This window comes from Maniola hyperantus, chromosome 27 (assembly GCF_902806685.2).
Source record: "Maniola hyperantus chromosome 27, iAphHyp1.2, whole genome shotgun sequence".
NCBI lineage: Eukaryota > Metazoa > Arthropoda > Insecta > Lepidoptera > Nymphalidae > Maniola > Maniola hyperantus.
Genome location: NC_048562.1, coordinates 3036773 through 3056733, shown reverse-complemented (window position 1 = coordinate 3056733; position 19961 = coordinate 3036773). Strand labels below are relative to the sequence as shown.

Genomic DNA, 19961 nt, shown 5'->3' with positions numbered 1-19961 from the left:
CAATATTGCAGAAACTCCATAATGAGTAAATATTAAATTATAAAATGTTGCTAAGTTATTTTTTTAATGTGCAATGTTCAGGGTAACGCTTGAGGACATTTTTGAGCAATTTTGTTACTTGTTTTTATTCACTTTTTGTTTTTAATACCAAAAGTGACCAAACCATGAGTTTGTTTAGGTTATTATAGAAAACAAAATCCTTTTCTGCGATTGTCAAATGATTTGTAGCCGATTTTTCAGAAAAATAAATAATTTGACAGTTATATATTCAAAATATATTTTCCAGATATCGAAAATCGGGACCTTAATAAAGTTTTAGTTTAAACTACCGTGAGTGATTTCTTCACAAACGGGTTCTACGGGCAGCGGCACGCGCGGCCCGCAGTCACAACGGCGGCGCGTGCGCGAACTGACTCCCTTGAAAACGGATGAGTTCAAAACTAGTCGGGCTAACGTCGACTAAACACGTGAGTACAGCCGGGACAGATATTACTTAATAAAGTTACTAAATATAAAATCGCACCAAGAAAGTTATAACTGGGCAGTAATCGACTTCATTGTTTCATTTTTTGAGGTACAGTGTGGCGAGCGAAACAAGCGCATAGTATCGATTTCAGGTTGGTTGTAAAAGCCAACTTGGATGACGCGTTTGCACAATATCAAAAATCGGAAAGCCCTCAAGCGTCTTTTTAGTGTGATTGTAAATAAATAAAAAAAATTAAATTAAGTCGCCGGCCGTGAAACATTGTAAGTAAAATAATTTTCTTTAAATCTAAACTAGACCTAGGGAAGATTCGAAACAACTTATAATAACTTGAATAAATTAGTTTATAGGCTATATTATTATATTATTGAATTAATAAAAAAAATGCAGCGAAGATGCACCGCCCGTTTCGGAGCAATCTTAAGAAACTAAATAATGCCAGAATAAAATTTGTTGAAATTGACAAAGTATGCTTAAAATCCTTATAAAATATTATATTAAGTTCTTATAAAGAGCGAATGATGGTGCAAGTTTCTGCATTTTTTTGTTAATTCTAGTTAAATTATGCATAAATAGTCAGTGCACGATTAAACAAATTAGGTATGTTAAGCTAGTTCCATCAAAACCTTAAACAAACCTCCTCCTTCCCAAAAACAACCATTATTAATACGAGTATCAAAATTGGGTTAGACATTTGTTTCAATAATCCAGTTCCATTGTACAAATACGCCATTAGAGCTTGTCCAGAAGGAGCGTATTCGCCGCGATTCTCTCGTGCGTATCACGCGCGACCGTTTTGCCCAGAAAGAGCGTACCTACGCGCGAGCATTTGGGCGAAATTTTGGCGCTCCATTTTCCTGGATACGTGCATTCGCTCTGGAGTTTGCGCGTTAACTGGGCGCAACAAGGCGTCCCTAGTGTTAAGCGCGCGAGTCGAGTCTGGCGTAGTGCACGCGATTTACGCGCGTATTTTGAATTCGCGCGATGCTTGTGGGCGCGATGTAATGGCGCCTAGTATCTCGCGAAACGTTTCGCGGCGAATTCGCTCCTTCTAGACAAGGTCTTATAGAAATATCCGACCTAGGCTTAAAAGGCCCCCAAGTTATAGGTGCCTTTAATAATGATATGGTTGGAGTTTCACATTATTTTCCATTGTAAAGGGCCTTAAGTTAAGAAACCTTAAGGTCCTCACAAACAATTAGTACTCATTAGGAAGTGACGACTAATTAATGATGTGATTTTCTAAATAGTACTGGCTTTATCTCGCAGCTTCTTCCGCGTATATTTAGGTTTTTTTAATTCTGTGGGAATTCTTTATTTCCCAAATAGGATTTGAGGTTACCCGCCAGATAAGTTTTTAGGGGTAAGCAAGTAACAAACTAAGATTTAAAAATATCATTTTTAAGCTTTAGTACGTCATTAATTTGGGGATTACATCCACAAGATATAGTATCCTAAATTCCTATGGAGGCGATATTTATGTAATCATGCATAAAATTACGTTTCCTATTTAATTAAGTTTGATTATAATTTATTTAACAATCCGAAGTAGTAGGTACTAGGTATGAATAGGAACAAAACACTTTACTAGTAAAATTAAGGCCCCTTTCGTTCGGGGGCCTTGTAAGCCCAGGCCCTGATATTTGCAATGAAAAAAAATAAAGAGTCACTTTATAATATAAAGCAGAAACTCTTATAAAACAATATTAACTAAATTTTAACACCCAATTAAAATTCGTAATAAATGTTTTATTATACAAAAAATCCTATGACCGTCAACCCTAATTACAGTTCTTGCAATTCACGAAGGCGAGTGAACTTTACTTGTGGTAACGTCGTTTACATGGTCATTGCGTAAGAGTGCGTGCATATCGGACCAATCAGTCGCGAGCAAGCGCTCGCAAACGCACACATTTAGTGTACCTTACGTATACCGATACGAGTTAAACACAAGCATGAGTCAGTGGCCTTCGTGAAATGCAAGAACTATACCAATAAACATGTTTCCGTTCGCCATTTTTCTTATAATATGAACACTTTATATTAAAGCGAATGTTTTTAAGCATGGTATCATTGTTCATTTCATTTATCATGCTCCGGCTACATTAACGGGTAATGCCGTTGATAAACGCGTTAATGGCCGTTGACCGTAGGTATAGCCACGATCTAACGCGATAATTTGACAACAGCATTCACATTGTCGTTTGGCGTTAGAGCGGTTACGCACTCATCCGATTCCAGTCCGTGAAAATACGGATACGGTTGTGGGGCATTGTAACGTCAATGTGGCCCGAGCATTAGTTTAAATATTTTTTTTCTTTCCCGCTCCACTGCCGCAGGAGCCTACTCAATTATGCGCTATACATTTCATTATCATCATTATCATGATCAACCCTTCGTCGGCTCACTACAGAGCACGGGTCTACTTTCAGAGTGAGAAGAGTTTTAGCCATAGTTTTAGCTGAGATCTATAGAGTGCACTTTGACTTTGCTAAAACTTAAGATTGAATTAAAACGAGATAGATTTATGTGAGAGATATACTTGTAGCTTAGGTCTAAACAAAGACAGAGTGCGCTTTATAGATCTCACCCTGAGCACCACGCTGGCTAAGTGCGGATTGGCAGGCTTCACACACCTTTGAGAACATTATGGAGAACTCTCAGACATGCATTAATAGTTCATTGTAATGCAAATCCATAATTTTATAGTCATGATTTTTTTTTCATATTCAACCCTGAAATGTTATTGCTCTAATAAATTGGAAAATTACATTATGAAAACAAAATACATCCAAATTGTAATTAAATCTTTTTTTATGTATTTATACATAATTATCTATCCCATATTAAGATGTTCGTCGTAACGTTTTTTTTTTTTAAATAATTTAATTATTATTATTATTTAACTATAGTCTATCCATTGAGAGAAATTGGGTATTTGACTACATCAAAAATAAATTATTTCTCAGTGATTATTAAATAGAGGGTCTTCCAGAATACGTAAAATCCACGTCCTTTGTTAGTTTTAAGTGTAATAACAATTTTAAATTATTATCGACTAGATGATGCCCGCGACTTCGTCCGCGTGGGAACTCTTTCCCTCTAACAAATAAACCTGGAATAGCGGTGGAATAGTTATACTCTGTTTTGTCTTTCTCTGTCATCAGTAATTTGACATTTGAAGGCAAAAGACAAAACAGAGTATAACTATTCCACCGCTATTCCAGGTTTATTTGTTAGAGGGTTTTATTTTCCGCGATAAAAAGCAGCCTATGTCCTTTCCCGGGATGCAAACTATCTCTGTACCAAATTTCGTCAAAATCGGTTGAACGGACGGGCCGTGAAAAGCTAGCAGACAGACAGACGGACACACTTTCGCATTTATAATATTAGCATGGATTAAACTAAAAAGGTACGTTATTATGATGTAACGTCACATTCCAGTATTTCATAGAATATCGCATACTACAGTGCGACAAGGCTATCTTCGCGCGTGGCGAAAATCGGAACTAACGTTGCCGCCAAGTGTCCCCTTTGTTATTGTTTGAACATTCTAAGCCTTTGTTCTCCAACAGCGTCCTCCTGTCAATGTCATTCAAGTGCCAAGAGAGTCTTGTAGCACTGTAAGCGCGCGTTTTGACGTTTGATAAAAAGTTACTGATTTGACTAGTTGTCAAATACCGTATTATTTTCCTGTTACGTAACGCCATAATTAATGACATAGACAAAAATTCGGTTGGCGTTAACCAAATGGTTAACGCCAACCGAATTTTTGTAATTGTTTGTGATTGGTTGCCCACTCGAAATCGAGTGGGCAACCAATCACAAACATGTTTTCAAAAAACATTCGAAATTCAATTCGAAAACAGTTTCGTTTATGATTGGTGCCTCAAAATGTTTAACGCCCAATATGACATTTGTATGGAATTACGTAACAGAGAGCCCTATACTAACTTCTCTCAGTGGATAGAGTATAACTGGTAGGCTCTATAGAGCATTTGTGCACTCATCCGTATTCGGTTCCTATTCGTGTTTTTATGTAAGCAAAAACATGGCCATCCGTTTTTTGCCTACATAAAGAACACAAATTACGAACCGAATACGGATATATTCGTATTCGAATTCAGTTCGTATCCGTGATTCATCGAAGTGGCCGTCATACAAATATGTACATTCGATTCGTATTTTTTTCACAGATCCGTAAAATCATGGATAAGTGCACAAACGCCCTTACGCACTGCATCCGATCCGAATCCGAGAATTGTTTATTCGAACAAACTATGTTTTTGAAGTGAATTACGAATGTTTTTTGCAAACATGTTTGTGATTGGTTGGTGCCTCAAAATAGTTAACGCCTAAGATTTTTGTCTCTATCATTTGTTTGGAATTACGTGACAAAGATAGCGCTATACTAACTTCAAAGCCATTTTCTCTATCCGTATTTTCTAGGATTCGGACGGGACCAGTACACAAGCGCAGTTCTATTGTAATAAATAACAAGTTTCAGGTCAGTCTTCTTTTTTCTCTTCGTCGGTCTTGGGTTCTCCCTCCGGAGGAGTGGGGGGACGATTGGGCTGGACTGAAAAATTAAATTGATTTTGGTAACATACACAAAATTATCAAAATAATAATCATTTTCTCAAAGGAGTCAAATCTCTCTAACGAACAAAATGCGTGTTCTATCGTCTCTATAATGGGGAGTGTTCTGAAATTGAAACCTCCTTTTTCTATAACCGCACCACACGCCACGGCAAACAATTCCACCCTCGCCCCCTGAGTGGCCCTTCGACCGCCCGTTGTGCCAGATCCTTTTTTCCACGCACATGCAAACTATGGAACCAACTCCCATCGGCGGTGTTCCCACTAGATTACAACATGGGGTTATTCAAGGGGTGGACCAACAAATTCCTGAAAGGCCCGCAGCGCATTGGTACTGCAAATTTTCATGGGCGGCGGTTGTCACTTAACATCAGGTGACCCGGCTGCTCGTTTGCTCGCCAGTTTTATTAAAAAACCAAGATGGCGAAATTCAAAATGGCCACCATGCAAATTAAAAAATTTCAACTTGCACTTGATTGGTTTTTAACAACATCCCTGGCACAGTGGAGATAGCTGTGGTCTTATTAGTGGGAAGTCCCGGGTTCGATTCCCGCAGGGATTTGGAATTTTATCATTTCTAAATTTCCGGTCTAGTCTTTTTTTTTTTTTTTTTTTTTTTATTTATTTATTCATAATAATTTTACAAAGTTTCCTACATATCTATCTCGCCAAACTGGTGGGCCAGTTTGTTGGCGAGGTGGCGCTCTTAATACTAAGTACATAACTTACTACTATATTTCCTTAACGCTATTCATACACCTATATCTATTCTTATAATAAAAACTGTACTACATACTAATTTAAACCTACCTACTTCACTAAAAGATAAACTAACACAATTGAGTATTCTAACAACTTACTAATAAATAACCAAAGAAAACACAAAAACACAAATAAATAATTAAGAAGCATGATAGTCAGTTAGAGAGTCCCTAAGTAAGTGTTTCTTTAACCTCTTCTTAAGGACCCCCTCACTGAGCCTATCGATATCCTCCCCAGCCCAACCGATTGCATTAAATATTTTAGGAACTAAATATGCGCTTATTCTTCTACCGTAGTAGTTATACATTTTTGGCTCTACAAATCTCACCTTCCTATTTTTCCTAACATTATCCCTCATTTTAACCTTTTTTTTTAAATTTGTTGAGAAAAAATTATTTTTTACTATTAAGTATTCTACTGGTCTGGTGGGAGGCTTCCCCCGTGGCTACCGGCAAAACCATGCCGCCATGCGATTTAGCGTTCCGGTACGATGCCATGTAGAACCAAAGGGGTGGGTTTAGTAAAAACCTGGTTAGCCCGCTTCCATCTTAGATTGCATCATCATTTACCACCAGGTGAGATTGCAATCAAGGGCTAACGTGTACCTCAATAAAAAAACCGGCCAAGTGCGAATCAGACTCGCGCACTGAGGGTTCCGTAGTACAATCGTATTTTATCGACATTTTGCACGATAAATCAAAAACTACTAACTAGATCTCGTTCAAACCAATTTTCGGTGGAAGTTTTCATGGTAATGTACATCATATATTTTTTTTAGTTTTATCATTCTCTTATTTTAGAAGTTAGGTACCTACAGGGGGGGACACACATTTTACCACTTTGAAAGTGTCTCTCGCGCCAACTATTCAGTTTAGAAAAAAATGAAATAAGAAACCTCAATATCATTTTTGAAGACCTATCCATAGATAACCCCACACATATGGGTTTGATGAGAAGTATGGGGAACCCCAAAATGTATTGTATTTTTTTTCAATTTTATGTAAAAATCTTAACGCGGTTCACAGAATACATCTACTTACCAAGTTTCAACAGTATAGCTCTTATAGTTTCGGAAAAAAGTGGCTGTGACATACATCCAGACAGACAGACAGACAGACATGACGAATCTATAAGGGTTCCGTTTTTTGCCATTCGGCTACGGAACCCTAAAAAGGGCATTAAGGAAAGGTCCTAGGCTGAGCACACTTACCGCCATTTTCAATGATGTCATCATTTTTCTCTCCTTCACTATCACTACCAGAGCTGGGTGATAGAGAGTCGTCACCGGCACCTATAACAAAATAAGACGAGTTTTTAGGGTTCCGTACCTCACAAGGCTCTTTTGGTGCGTGACGAAAATCGGAACTAACGCCGCCATCTTGTGAAGTGTCATACTGTCCTTTGTGGTGTTGCTAAGTAAATTAAAAAATAAAACAAAAAAACGAAAAACCGACTTCAATAACCACAAACACTAAAAAGTAAAAAATAATTTAATTCATTACCCAATATATTATGTATACAAGACTTATTGTAGTTCTATAGTAATATTTTTTGAAGCAGGTGCCAATTAGCCGCACGAACCGTCTATCTACTCTTCATATTGTTTTGTGACTCCATATTGGCACCTCATTGGCACCGACTCCAAAAAATACGATATCATGTTATTCAGATAGTTACCTGCTAGAGGCCGACGTGGCGCGGGCGGCAACGCGCGTACGGGCGTGAGTGGCGGCGCGGTGGGTCTTTGTTTCCTGGCCGCGTTCATATGGCCACAGTATGCGCATATGTATGATACGAAGTCGAATTCTTCCGCCATTGCCATACCTGGAAAATAAAATTGATATAACAGCTGTTGCCTTCACAAACTTACATAACTATAATAAAATCTGATGATGGTAAGTTATTACCAGTGTTTCCATATGTAAATCGAGAATTACCGTGTTCAAGGGTTAAAATTACGGTGTTTCTAGATTAAATTACGGTGGATTAGCTAAAAGAATACCGTGTAAATTACCGTGTCATTATTAAAAGAAAAAACGTCACGAATTTGCTTTTTAATCAACTATTAATATTATTCTAAATCTGACTCTCCTAGCATAGCAATATCTTTTTCATATACGGATTTATTCATATTATAATATTTTGTTAAATCTCATTAGTTTTACATTTTACTCCTTCCTAATAGCTTGAATAAGGACGAAAATAGATTGCTGAGATTTGATGCTTAAACCGAGAGCAAGAGAAATGTTGCCATTACGAAATATGCTTAGATGACTGAGATTCGTCCTCGTATTACGCAGTATATTATGAATTTTTAACGTGATTTTGTATAACGGTGACACGGTCAAGGTAATGGCATATTACCTTGACGGTAGATAAGGGCTGAATTACGGTGCATCTACGGTAATTACCGTGTACATGGAAACACTGGTTATTACATACCAAAGACCACCACCTACAGACGCCTGTACGCTTAGTATAAGATTTTACGTCTTACCAACGTTGCTAGAATTCGAGAGTCGAAACACAATAACGTCAAAGTAAAATTGATCTAAAGAGCCTTGAATTGAAGTCAAAAATTCAATGCCACTGATATTAATTTCGCAACGTTTCCGCTTGGAGCGCTGGCTGTAGATGTGTAGACAAACTTGAGCTTTAAAACAAGGCAGCTAACGTACTCTTGAGGTTAGAGGCGGATTAAATGTCGAGAGCGCCCCTAGCCCGCCCCCCCCCCCCCCCAAGGGCGCTAGGTTACGAAGGGGCGCGCGCGATCATGTAGAATTCCGTTATAAGTCCCGCAAATTGGTAATTCGCATGGCCGCCATTTTAGTGACGTCAGCACTAGACTGAAGTTTCGAGCTAATGGTATAATTTTATTCCGGCTGACGTCAAAATGACGTCATTTCGATGTTAATGAGACATGGTTCCAGCGCAATAGCAATTTGCGGGTCTCACATTAGGTAACTCACCATTATGCGCATGGCATGCGGAACAAATAAGCGCCATGCGATGGTTGGGGCCGTCTTTGAGTAAGTAGTCCACTACTTTGTCTAAAGCCGACCGGTTCCTGTCGGGCAAAGGCCGGGGGAGGTGCGCCGACTGAAAATAGTCAAAGTCAAAGTCAAGTCAAAGTCAAATGATTTATTCAAAATCACTACATAGTATCAAATAAAGTCGCCTCCCGCTGTCTGTATGTATGTATGTATGTATGTACGTATGAACGCGTAGATCTTTTAAACTACGCAACGAATTTAAATGCGGTTTTCACCAATAGATAGAGTGATTCAAGAGGAAGGTTTATAGATATAGTTTAATTCTCAAAAAATTAGAGATCCCTAGAGAAATTTAAATAATGTGGAGGTCGCAAAAAAACCTCTCATTTGAGAGTTTCCAAAGCGTGCGCTGCATAAATGGTCAAAGTTACACAAAAACAATGTATGGTGAAATTGTTTCTCTTAAAAAGTTCTACAAAAAACTCCGCGATAGACTACTAGTGGCAAATGGACAAGGGGGCATGTATCTTTTAAGGTTGGCTCACAATAATCGATTTTATGGTTTTCAAATGTGATCTGAAACAAAGCCTTACTTTCCTTAGCCTCCTATGCTTGTATGCTCCCCTGGTACTTTAATCATGTAAGCAACAGTACGTCAAAGGGTCTTTGACCTTGAACTTGCGCAGTGGCTGGTATATCGGTCAACATAATTGGCGTCTCGTTAAAAGGCCTCTGACCTTATACCTGCGCAATGGGTGATTTATCAATGTACGGTTTGAAGTCTGTTAAAAAAGAGAAACGTTCTTACAGTTAACCTAGGCCCTTTGTAAACGGTGACAGCTGAGTTGACAGGCACTATCATGTTGTTGCTGGACAACGGAGTGGAAGAGTTCTGGATGGCCAGCCTTTGTCGGAGTTGCGGAGGTGGCCCTGGGGACAAGAGAGAACTGTTTCAATACCGGCCAGGTTCCGTACCATCGGACAAGATTTACCACTAACAGATGCCCTTAACTTCGTCCGCGTGGATTAAGGTTTTCAAAATCCCGTGGGAACTCTTTGATTTCTGGTATAAAAAGTAGCCTATGTCACTCTCCAGGTCTTTAACTATACCCATTACCCATGCAAAAAATCACGCCAATCCGTTGCTCCGATGCAACGTGATTGAAGGACAAACCAGCAAACAAACACACTATGACATTTCATAATAAAAAAACAGTGATTTAATTTTTTTAAATTGACATGGCAGTCATTTTAAAATGGATATTCACAAACTTGTGGAATTAATTTTCTAAAATCCTTTCTTATGTACATAATAGCTATCTGCATGCCAAATTTCAGCTTGATCCGTCCAGCATGCAGTTTGAGCTGTGTTGATAGATCAGTCAGTCAGCTTTCAGTATGGATTAGTATGGATACCTGTAGAGCTAGATGAGTTTCCCTGGACGGTGCGTGGTGCCAATGGTTTGATTGCCATAGATTGCTCATCGGGGCTGCCATATTTGTCCAAAATTTCTTTCGCCACCTGAAATGAAAAGCAAAACAAATAAACTTTAGATACCTAAAATCTTCACAAGAACTATAATATTACTAGCTGATGCCCGCGACTACGTCCGCGTGGATTAGGGTTTCCAAAATCCCGTGAGAACTCTATGACTTTTCAGGATAAAAAGCAGCCAAGTGCGAGTCAGGCTCGCGCAATTAGGGTTCCGTACTACAGTCGTATTTTTTCGACAATTTGCAGGATAATTCAAAAACTATGATACATAAAAATAAATAAAAATCTGTTTTAGAATTCACAGGTGAAGACCTTTCATATGATACCCCACTTGATATAGTCATCTTACTTAGAAAATTGAAAATACTAATTATTAGTTCATGACAATTTAATTTTTTTTCAGATTTTCGGTTTTCAGATTTTTCCCCAAATGTCTGCTATAAGATCTAGCTACCTGCCAAATTTCATGATTCTAGGTCAACGGGAAGTACCCTGTAGGTTTCTTGACAGAACGACAGACAGACAGACAGACAACAAAGGTTCCGTTTTTCCTTTTGAGGTACGGAACCCTAAAAAGTAGCCTGTGTTAATCCAGGGTATAATCTATCTCCATTCCAAATTTCATCCAAATCCCGTTCAGCCGTTTTTGCATGATTGAGTAACAAACATCCAAACATCCACACTTTCACATTTAAAATATTAGTAGGCTTTGTTGTTATAGCGGCAACAGAAATACACGCTCCGTGAAAATTTCAACTCGCTACCTATTATGGTTCATTAGATACAGCCCACCGACTGACGGACAGACAGACAGACAGACAGACAGACAGCAGAGGTTTAGAGGAAAGGTCCCGTTGGCATCCTTCGGGTACGGAACCATAAAAAGGAGAATCGTTAAATATGAATCCTTGTGTTGTTTCGGATTGACTATGCTGCGTAGGCCCTACTGGCCGCTACAGCGTCACCGGGAGGGGTGGCGAGCGCGAGGCTCCGGCGGCGGTGAGCCCTAGGGCTCTGAGAGGTCAGGGGGCAACATCCTCCTAAGGGCGCCTCCTGTGAGGCTCGGACCACGGTTATGAATCCTTACAGCCCGGAGGTCCAATTCCCCGAATTTCCAGTATGTCTGTTACAACCAATTCCCGGAATGTCTAGTCTACTTGCTTGGTTTAATTCCCCTAGTATCTATTTAATTCCTCCAATGTCCAATTCCCGGAATGTCTAGTCTACTTGCTTGGTTTAATTCCCCTAGTATCTATTTAATTCCTCCAATGTCCAATTCCCGGAATGTCTAGTCTACTTGCTTGGTTTAATTCCCCTAGTATCTATTTAATTCCTCCAATGTCCAATTCCCGGAATGTCTAGTCTACTTTCTTGGTGCAATCTAATTCGTCAAAGTTCCAATTCCCGGGATTTGGAACTCTGTCTAGTCTGCTAGCTAGGTCCGGTTCAATATTTTGTTTTAGGATTGGACCCACTAAGTCTAGGCTAGGTGGACAGATGACATCACGGCCGTGCAAGGTCATGGCTTGCGGAAATCCTTACAAGAGACCCATGTCCAGCAGTGGATGTCTATTGGTTGACGATTGGTTGATGATGCTTCGAGTGGTTGACGATGATGTCATCATCATCGTCAACCACTCGAAGCATCATCGAAGAATCATGGCGAAGTCGGCCAGGGCAACTTGTCTCACCTTGTAAGTCTCAGTGTTCATGACATCTTCTAGAATCTTCTTCTTCTCTTCTCTCATCTTCCTAAGTTTCGCTCTGTTCTTGTTCAGTGACCAGTTGTAGTACCACGATATTGCAGACCGGAGGAATATGACACTGGAACAAATCCATACTAATATTATAAATGCGAAAGTGTAAGTCAATGATCTGTGTCTGATAGCTTTTCACGGCCCATCCGTTTAAGCGATTTTGACGTTTGAAAGAGATAGCTTACATCCTGGAGAAGGATGTAGGCTACTTTTTATCCCGGAAACTCAAAGATTTCCCGCGGGATTTTTATATATAATAAATCCATGCGGACGAAGCAGCAGGCATCATGAGATGTTAGAGACATACTCACAGCACTGGCAGGATGAGCAGCGGCGAGGCGTTCAGCACCGAATGCAGCCAGTTCTGACTCCTGCCTGCGTACAATACAGCGAACAGCAGGTACAGGACCACACTGTACGCCATGACGTAGCCGATGACGCGTCTAGATGTTAGACATACTCACAGCACTGGCAGGATGAGCAGCGGCGAGGCGTGCAGCACCGAATGCAGCCAGTTCTGACTCCTGCCTGCGTACATGAAGTAGTACAATACAGCGAACAGCAGGTACAGGGCCACACTGTACGCCATGACGTAGCCGATGACGCGTCTAGATGTTAGAGACATACTCACAGCACTGGCAGGATGAGCAGCGGCGAGGCGTGCAGCACCGAATGCAGCCAGTTCTGACTCCTGCCTGCGTACATGAAGTAGTACAATACAGCGAACAGCAGGTACAGGGCCACACTGTACGCCATGACGTAGCCGATGACGCGTCTAGATGTTAGAGACATACTCACAGCACTGGCAGGATGAGCAGCGGCGAGGCGTGCAGCACCGAATGCAGCCAGTTCTGACTCCTGCCCGCGTACATGAAGTAGTACAATACAGCGAACAGCAGGTACAGGGCCACACTGTACGCCATGACGTAGCCGATGACGCGTCTAGATGTTAGAGACATACTCACAGCACTGGCAGGATGAGCAGCGGCGAGGCGTGCAGCACCGAATGCAGCCAGTTCTGACTCCTGCCCGCGTACATGAAGTAGTACAATACAGCGAACAGCAGGTACAGGGCCACACTGTACGCCATGACGTAGCCGATGACGCGTCTAGATGTTAGAGACATACTCACAGCACTGGCAGGATGAGCAGCGGCGAGGCGTGCAGCACCGAATGCAGCCAGTTCTGACTCCTGCCTGCGTACAATACAGCGAACAGCAGGTACAGGGCCACACTGTACGCCATGACGTAGCCAATGACGCGTCTAGATGTTAGAGACATACTCACAGCACTGGCAGGATGAGCAGCGGCGAGGCGTGCAGCACCGAATGCAGCCAATTCTGACTCCTGCCCGCGTACATGAAGTAGTACAATACAGCGAACAGCAGGTACAGGGCCACACTGTACGCCATGACGTAGCCGATGACGCGTCTAGATGTTAGAGACATACTCACAGCACTGGCAGGATGAGCAGCGGCGAGGCGTGCAGCACCGAATGCAGCCAGTTCTGACTCCTGCCTGCGTACAATACAGCGAACAGCAGGTACAGGGCCACACTGTACGCCATGACGTAGCCAATGACGCGTCTAGATGTTAGAGACATACTCACAGCACTGGCAGGATGAGCAGCGGCGAGGCGTGCAGCACCGAATGCAGCCAGTTCTGACTCCTGCCTGCGTACAATACAGCGAACAGCAGGTACAGGGCCACACTGTACGCCATGACGTAGCCAATGACGCGTCTAGATGTTAGAGACATACTCACAGCACTGGCAGGATGAGCAGCGGCGAGGCGTGCAGCACCGAATGCAGCCAGTTCTGACTCCTGCCTGCGTACAATACAGCGAACAGCAGGTACAGGGCCACACTGTACGCCATGACGTAGCCGATGACGCGTCTAGATGTTAGAGACATACTCACAGCACTGGCAGGATGAGCAGCGGCGAGGCGTGCAGCACCGAATGCAGCCAGTTCTGACTCCTGCCCGCGTACATGAAGTAGTACAATACAGCGAACAGCAGGTACAGGGCCACACTGTACGCCATGACGTAGCCGATGACGCGTCTAGATGTTAGAGACATACTCACAGCACTGGCAGGATGAGCAGCGGCGAGGCGTGCAGCACCGAATGCAGCCAGTTCTGACTCCTGCCCGCGTACATGAAGTAGTACAATACAGCGAACAGCAGGTACAGGGCCACACTGTACGCCATGACGTAGCTGATGACGCGTCTAGATGTTAGAGACATACTCACAGCACTGGCAGGATGAGCAGCGGCGAGGCGTGCAGCACCGAATGCAGCCAGTTCTGACTCCTGCCCGCGTACATGAAGTAGTACAATACAGCGAACAGCAGGTACAGGGCCACACTGTACGCCATGACGTAGCCAATGACGCGTTTATGTGTCGCCTCCTTGTACTGGCCATCCTGCTCGATGCTCTTTATCTGAGTTTCAAGGTTTTCGAGTATGTCTGTAGTTGATTTCTTGCGCTGAAATTAAACATTTGTACTGGTTAGATGTCGCTCACTATGGGCATACGGCATATACGGTCTCTTCTCGAAATAAGAAGAGTTTTCAGACCCTCGATAGCTCAACTGTTAAAGGAGCGGACTGAAAACCAAAAGGTCGCCGGTTCAAATCCCGCCCGTTGCACTACTCCTATCACAAGTTTTACGCTTAGTTGGAGAGGAAAAGGGGAATATTAGTCACCAATTAACTTGGCTAATATTATTTTTTTTTAAAATACACCATCAAGCTGACCAAGTTCGAATTGGCAGACTTCACGCACCTTTTAGAAAATTATAGAGAACTTTCAGGCGTGCAGGTTTCCTCACGATATTTTCCTTCACCGTTAAAGCAAGATTGCTTAAAACGCCATTAACTCCTAAAAGTTAGAGGTGCGTGTTCGGGATCGAACCCCCCGACCCCCGAATAGGAGGTAGACATCTTAATCACTCAGCTATCATCGCTTGGAATAGGTATATTAAATCTATATCTATGTAAAAGGAAATGCTGACTGACTGATCTATCAACGCACAGCTCTTACCACTGGACGGACCGACTTAAAATTTGGCATGCAGATAGCTATTATGACGTAGGCATCCGCTAAGAAAGGATTATTGAAAATTCAACCCCTAAGGGTGTGAAATAGGGGTTTGAAATTTGTGCAGTCCACGTGGACAAACTCGCGAGCATAAGCTAGTTATGTAATATAATAATCTCTTTAAAATCATTAAACCAAAAAAGTATCTCAAAATGTACACGTAGATATTATTGTTTTCTTGATATGAAAGTGAAGGCATTAGACTGTGACTTTGTATATAACTTGCGGTTATCTCTTATTACGTGGCGATAGAGTTCAAATTACCGCGGTCATGTAGACTTTCATGCGCTATAGTAGGTCGCGTCTCAATTTGGAGTTGAAAGTAAGCTGTCTGTAAGTTGTAAGCTATATTACAGTACGCGGCAGAAAGTAATGTACATCGACCTTTAGAATGATATTTCGGCTTTGTAGAGCGTTGTCTCTGTCACTCATACCTATAATGACGTTTTGTCGGTGTCAATGACAGGGACAACGCTCTACAAATCCGCTATCTCCTTCTAAAGGTCGATGTACATTACTTTCTGCCGCGTACTGTACATACTGGCCCGCCCGCGACTTCGTCCGCATGGACTACACAATTTTCACTGTTTTACTCCTTTAGGGATTTAATTTTCAAAAATCCTTTCTTAGCGGATGTCTACGTCGTAATAGCTATCTGCATGCCAAATTTCAGCCCGATCCGTCCAGTAGTTTGAGCTGTGCGTTGATAGATCAGTCAGTCAGTCAGTCAGCTTTTACTTTTATGAGGGGATGAAATAGGGGTTTGAAATTCGGACGAAGTCGCGAGCATAAGCTAGTTATAAATAATAATGTTTGATAAGTATAAAATATCAATCTCATGTTTCCTAAATCCACGCTACTGTATGGCTTAGTGTCTATTCAGACGGACCACACCACAGTGCCACAACCACAGATTACTCATTAAGTACCTACCTACTAGAACAAAAGAAAGAAAGAAAAATCTTTATTCGAGGATTATATTATAGTACTGTACTACTTACATTAATCAATTTATACACGTCGTCGTTGAACGGATGGGCCGTGAAAGGCTAGCAGACAGACAGACACACTTTCGCATTTATTATATTAGTATGGACTAGGAATTAGAACTAGGAAAAGGTGGCTAGCTGACTGACTGACTGATCTATCAACGCACAGCTCAAACTACTGGACGGATCGGGCTGTAATTTGGCATGCAGTTAGCTATTATGACGTAGACATCCGCTGAGAAAGGGGTTTTGAAAATAGTCCACGCGGACGAAGTCGCGAACATAAGCTAGTTTTCATACAAAATTTCATGTAGTCCCGTTGAACGTATCCCCGTTAACGGGGCATCAGGATTTGATTAAAATTATTAAAAACTTATCCCGTTGTCCCCGTTGTCGTTTCCGTTTAACGGGGACATCGGGTTCACCCGGCGTTAATTTTATTATACCCGCTGTCTGTGGTGTGATTGTCCGTCGTGGTACGTCTGCAAGAACCCTTAGTATATTATATGATATCACCCACAATTCGATAGGCTATTTCCGATATATCTAACGTCACAAATGAGCTCATATCGACTTGAATTAAAAATAACTATATCAATGACCTTCCCCACCGCGCTGTAGTGATTGGTCACCGCTGTGTAAGGTATTTCTTAGTCTCTTTCAAAGTCTTATAGGTATACGGGTTTTTTTTTTTTTAATGTGTTCCTCCCTTTTTTTCCTCCGACATGGCGGTCGGAGACTGTTTTAGGTCGGTACTAAGATTGGCTTTTTTTTCCGTTTGCCTTTCTTATTGCTTTGTTGAAATTGGTGCTACTACACACTAAGTGCAGTGCGTTAGGGATACTACGTTACACTAGGCTTTACTTAGACTATGCTTGTTTTTTTTTTTAATAATAATATTCTTATTTTTCTTTTTTTTGTCTTTTTTTGCATCTTTCATAGCATTTTTTTTTTTTAACGTACATTTTTTCCTCTTGTTTTTTTGCCTTTGTATTTATCTTTTTTTTTTTTTTTTTTTTTTTTTTTTTTCTTTTTCTTTTCCATACATACACATCTTATATATATAGGTATACGGGTGGTTCAGAGTTTGATGCCCGCGACTTCGTACCAGTGGACTTAGGTTTCCAAAAATCCCGTGGGAACTCTTTGATTTTCCGGGATAAAAAGTAGCCTATGTCTATGTAGCAAAAAATCACGTCAATGCTTTGCTTCCACTCCGTTGCGACGTGATTGAAGGACAAACCAACAAACAAACACACTTTCGCATTTATAATAAGGGTACTGATTTCGATTCATCTAATAAACTACAATGCGTCAACTATAGTCTGCTACAGGTTGAGATGGCAATCGGGGTATGAGGCGGGGCATGCCCCGCACACTCATGCACCGGGTTAGTGCGGGGGCTGTGCTGGTGTGCGGGACGTTCCCTCCCCGATTGTCACGTACCTACTACAGGTATGATGCATTGTTGATATTCAGTGTATATTGAATTGTGTATTTATGTACATTCCATTGATCGTTCATGAAAAGTGGCATGCCTGGCTGGAACAATGGCCTTACTTAGTAGTCTAGAATAAACATTAATGTATTATTTTAAAGATGTAGGGTGACAATCAAATAAGTAATATTATTCTAGCGCAACGCAAGAGTACAGTGTCACCTATTTGCACAAGAATTTGTGGTTATATTATCGAAATAACTAGCGTAGCGTAAGTTTCCTCACGATGTTTTCCTTCATCGTTAAAGCAAGTGACATTTAATTACTTAAACCGCACATAACTCCGAAAAGTTAGAGGTGCGTGGATCGACCCCCGACCTCTAACTAGAAGGCGGACGTCCTAACCACTAGGCTATCATAACTTACTGTGCTAATGCAATAAACATAGATAGTGCAACTGGAGGCAAATATGCCGGTCAAGAAGCTGTTGCTGTACCTGGTGGCAATTATAGTCGACGCATTTTAAACTGAGTTGTCAAGTTACCTGTCTGTTTCGCTCGCACTTACCTACGACCTGTAAGTGAGAGCAAAATAGACAGATAACTCGACGACCCAGTTTAAAATGCGTCGACTATAGTATTGGACGGGAGCTGTAGATGGTAGCGATTACAATAGATCGCCAACGGGCAATGTGATACAGTCTACAAGAGACCAGCTCAGCCGCTTGAAAAGAAAGTATACAATAACTAGCTACAGTATGCGGCAGAAAGTAATGTACATCGACCTTTAGGAGGAGATAGCGCTGATTTGTAGAGCGTTGTCCCTGTCGTTGAGACCGACAAAACGTCATATAGGTATGAGTGACAGAGACAACGCTCTACAAAACCAAAGCCGAAATGTTATTCTGTAGACCGATGTACATTACTTTCTGCCGCGTATTGTAACTAGCTATATGACATTGTAGCATGATAGAAGATAACATAAGATGGGATTGTATCTATGACATTTTAAACACTTTTCGCAATATTTTTATCTATTCGTTCGCGTGGACTACACAAATTTCAAACCCCTATTTCACCCCCTTAGGGGTTGAATTTTCCTTTCTTAGTGGATGCCTACGTCATAATAGCTATCTGCATGCTAAATTTCAGCACGATCCGTCCGATTAGTTTGAGCTGTGTGTTGATAGATTAGTCAGTCAGTCAGTCAGTCAGTCAGTCACCTTTTCCTTTTATATATTTAGATTAATGAATGCTTGAAATATGGTGACCCTACTTTAAATTATTTTATATGCAAATTGAATCCAGGCACATTGCAATATCAATGGAATAAATACTTTTACTTAATATGTAATTTAGTAATTTCAAAATTAATTAATTTTAGAATTAGGTTTTTTTAAAAATTCCGTGGGAACTCTTGATTTTCCGGGATAGACGTGATTGAAAGACAAACCAACAAACAAACACATTTTCGCATTTATAATAGGGGTAGTGATCATCAATAATTATTCTGTTGGTAGTTCAGTAAAGTTCTAACAAATATGTAAGCAAAAAACAAAAGTTCCTACAGGCTCAAGTCTCAGGCTGTTATAAAACATTTTATAATTAATGTGAATAATAACAGATGTACCACAAATAAGATGGTTACTTAATTAAACAATGCTCCAGGTCATGGGCAACGATTTGAATTCGCGCCAGCACGATTTATACATCTGCTATTGAAATAGTTTTGGCTACGTTACAAAAGAAGATTAATCGAATATATCAAAATATACTCACTCGAAATCTAGATATGATCAGACCCATTTTACTTTCCAGACGAGTATTGTTGTATTACGTGCTAAATTAACACTTTGAACACTTAAAAAACAGTCTTATTTTCAATACAACTGTCCATACGTTTGGTTTAACAAACTATTCTTTTAACCTAACACGCCGACTTATGGAAGCATTTGTTCACTATGCCTATGCTAGTAAACGTAATTTAATCCAATAAATTGTTCTAAATCAGATCACATGTCCGTAAAAATTATTGGAGTGCTAAGTTAATCGAGAGAAATAAATATTATGAGAAAAACAATTTGACTCAATCCGACCAAATCCGACGGGCGACATTTGCGTTGACGAAATTTGAAGTGCCAAACTCAAATCAAACGTCAAAATTGAATGTCATTTGACATTTCGTCATTTCATTTTATGATCTGTTACAGTGTTTCCACTTTAGGGATTTCTCCCTATTTATGTGTGAAAACTTAAAAAGTGAAACAGTAACATACGACTTTGCCTTAAATACTTGTAATTTCGTATTTCTCGGGTCCACCATTCGACCCACGGCATCTATA

General features: G+C 40.8%; 1 protein-coding gene across 4 annotated transcripts; it reads right to left on the bottom strand.

Annotated features, from left to right (window-relative positions):
- Positions 1-4273: 4273 nt before the first annotated feature.
- Lnpk (zinc-ribbon metal-binding protein lunapark) lies at positions 4274-19739 on the bottom strand. 4 transcript variants are annotated; one of them, XM_034982744.2, is made up of 9 exons: positions 19399-19739; positions 14344-14579; positions 12025-12157; positions 10255-10360; positions 9647-9768; positions 8815-8944; positions 7523-7669; positions 7056-7136; positions 4274-5063 (listed from the first exon to the last, which is right to left on the bottom strand). In XM_034982744.2, the coding sequence occupies exons 1-9, from the start codon at positions 19423-19425 to the stop codon at positions 4993-4995; spliced, it is 1053 nt and encodes a 350-aa protein (XP_034838635.1). In that variant the 5' UTR covers positions 19426-19739; the 3' UTR covers positions 4274-4992. The 4 variants fall into 4 exon arrangements, with proteins under 4 accessions (XP_034838635.1, XP_069364093.1, XP_069364092.1 ...); XM_069507992.1 differs by lacking the exons at positions 14344-14579; positions 19399-19739 and adding an exon at positions 12889-13212; XM_069507991.1 differs by lacking the exons at positions 14344-14579; positions 19399-19739 and adding an exon at positions 12555-12730.
- Positions 19740-19961: the final 222 nt, after the last annotated feature.

Bases quoted from the DNA above. Each gene is read 5' to 3' on its own strand.
- Lnpk (XM_034982744.2), bottom strand. From the start codon at position 19,425: ATGGGTCTGATCATATCTAGATTTCGA. The intron at 9,769-10,254 runs GTATCCATACTA...TCTTGTCCCCAG, and splicing joins AAACTCATCTAGCTCTACAG to GGCCACCTCCGCAACTCCGA. The intron at 8,945-9,646 runs GTAAGAACGTTT...GACTATTTTCAG, and splicing joins ACAAAGGGCCTAGGTTAACT to TCGGCGCACCTCCCCCGGCC.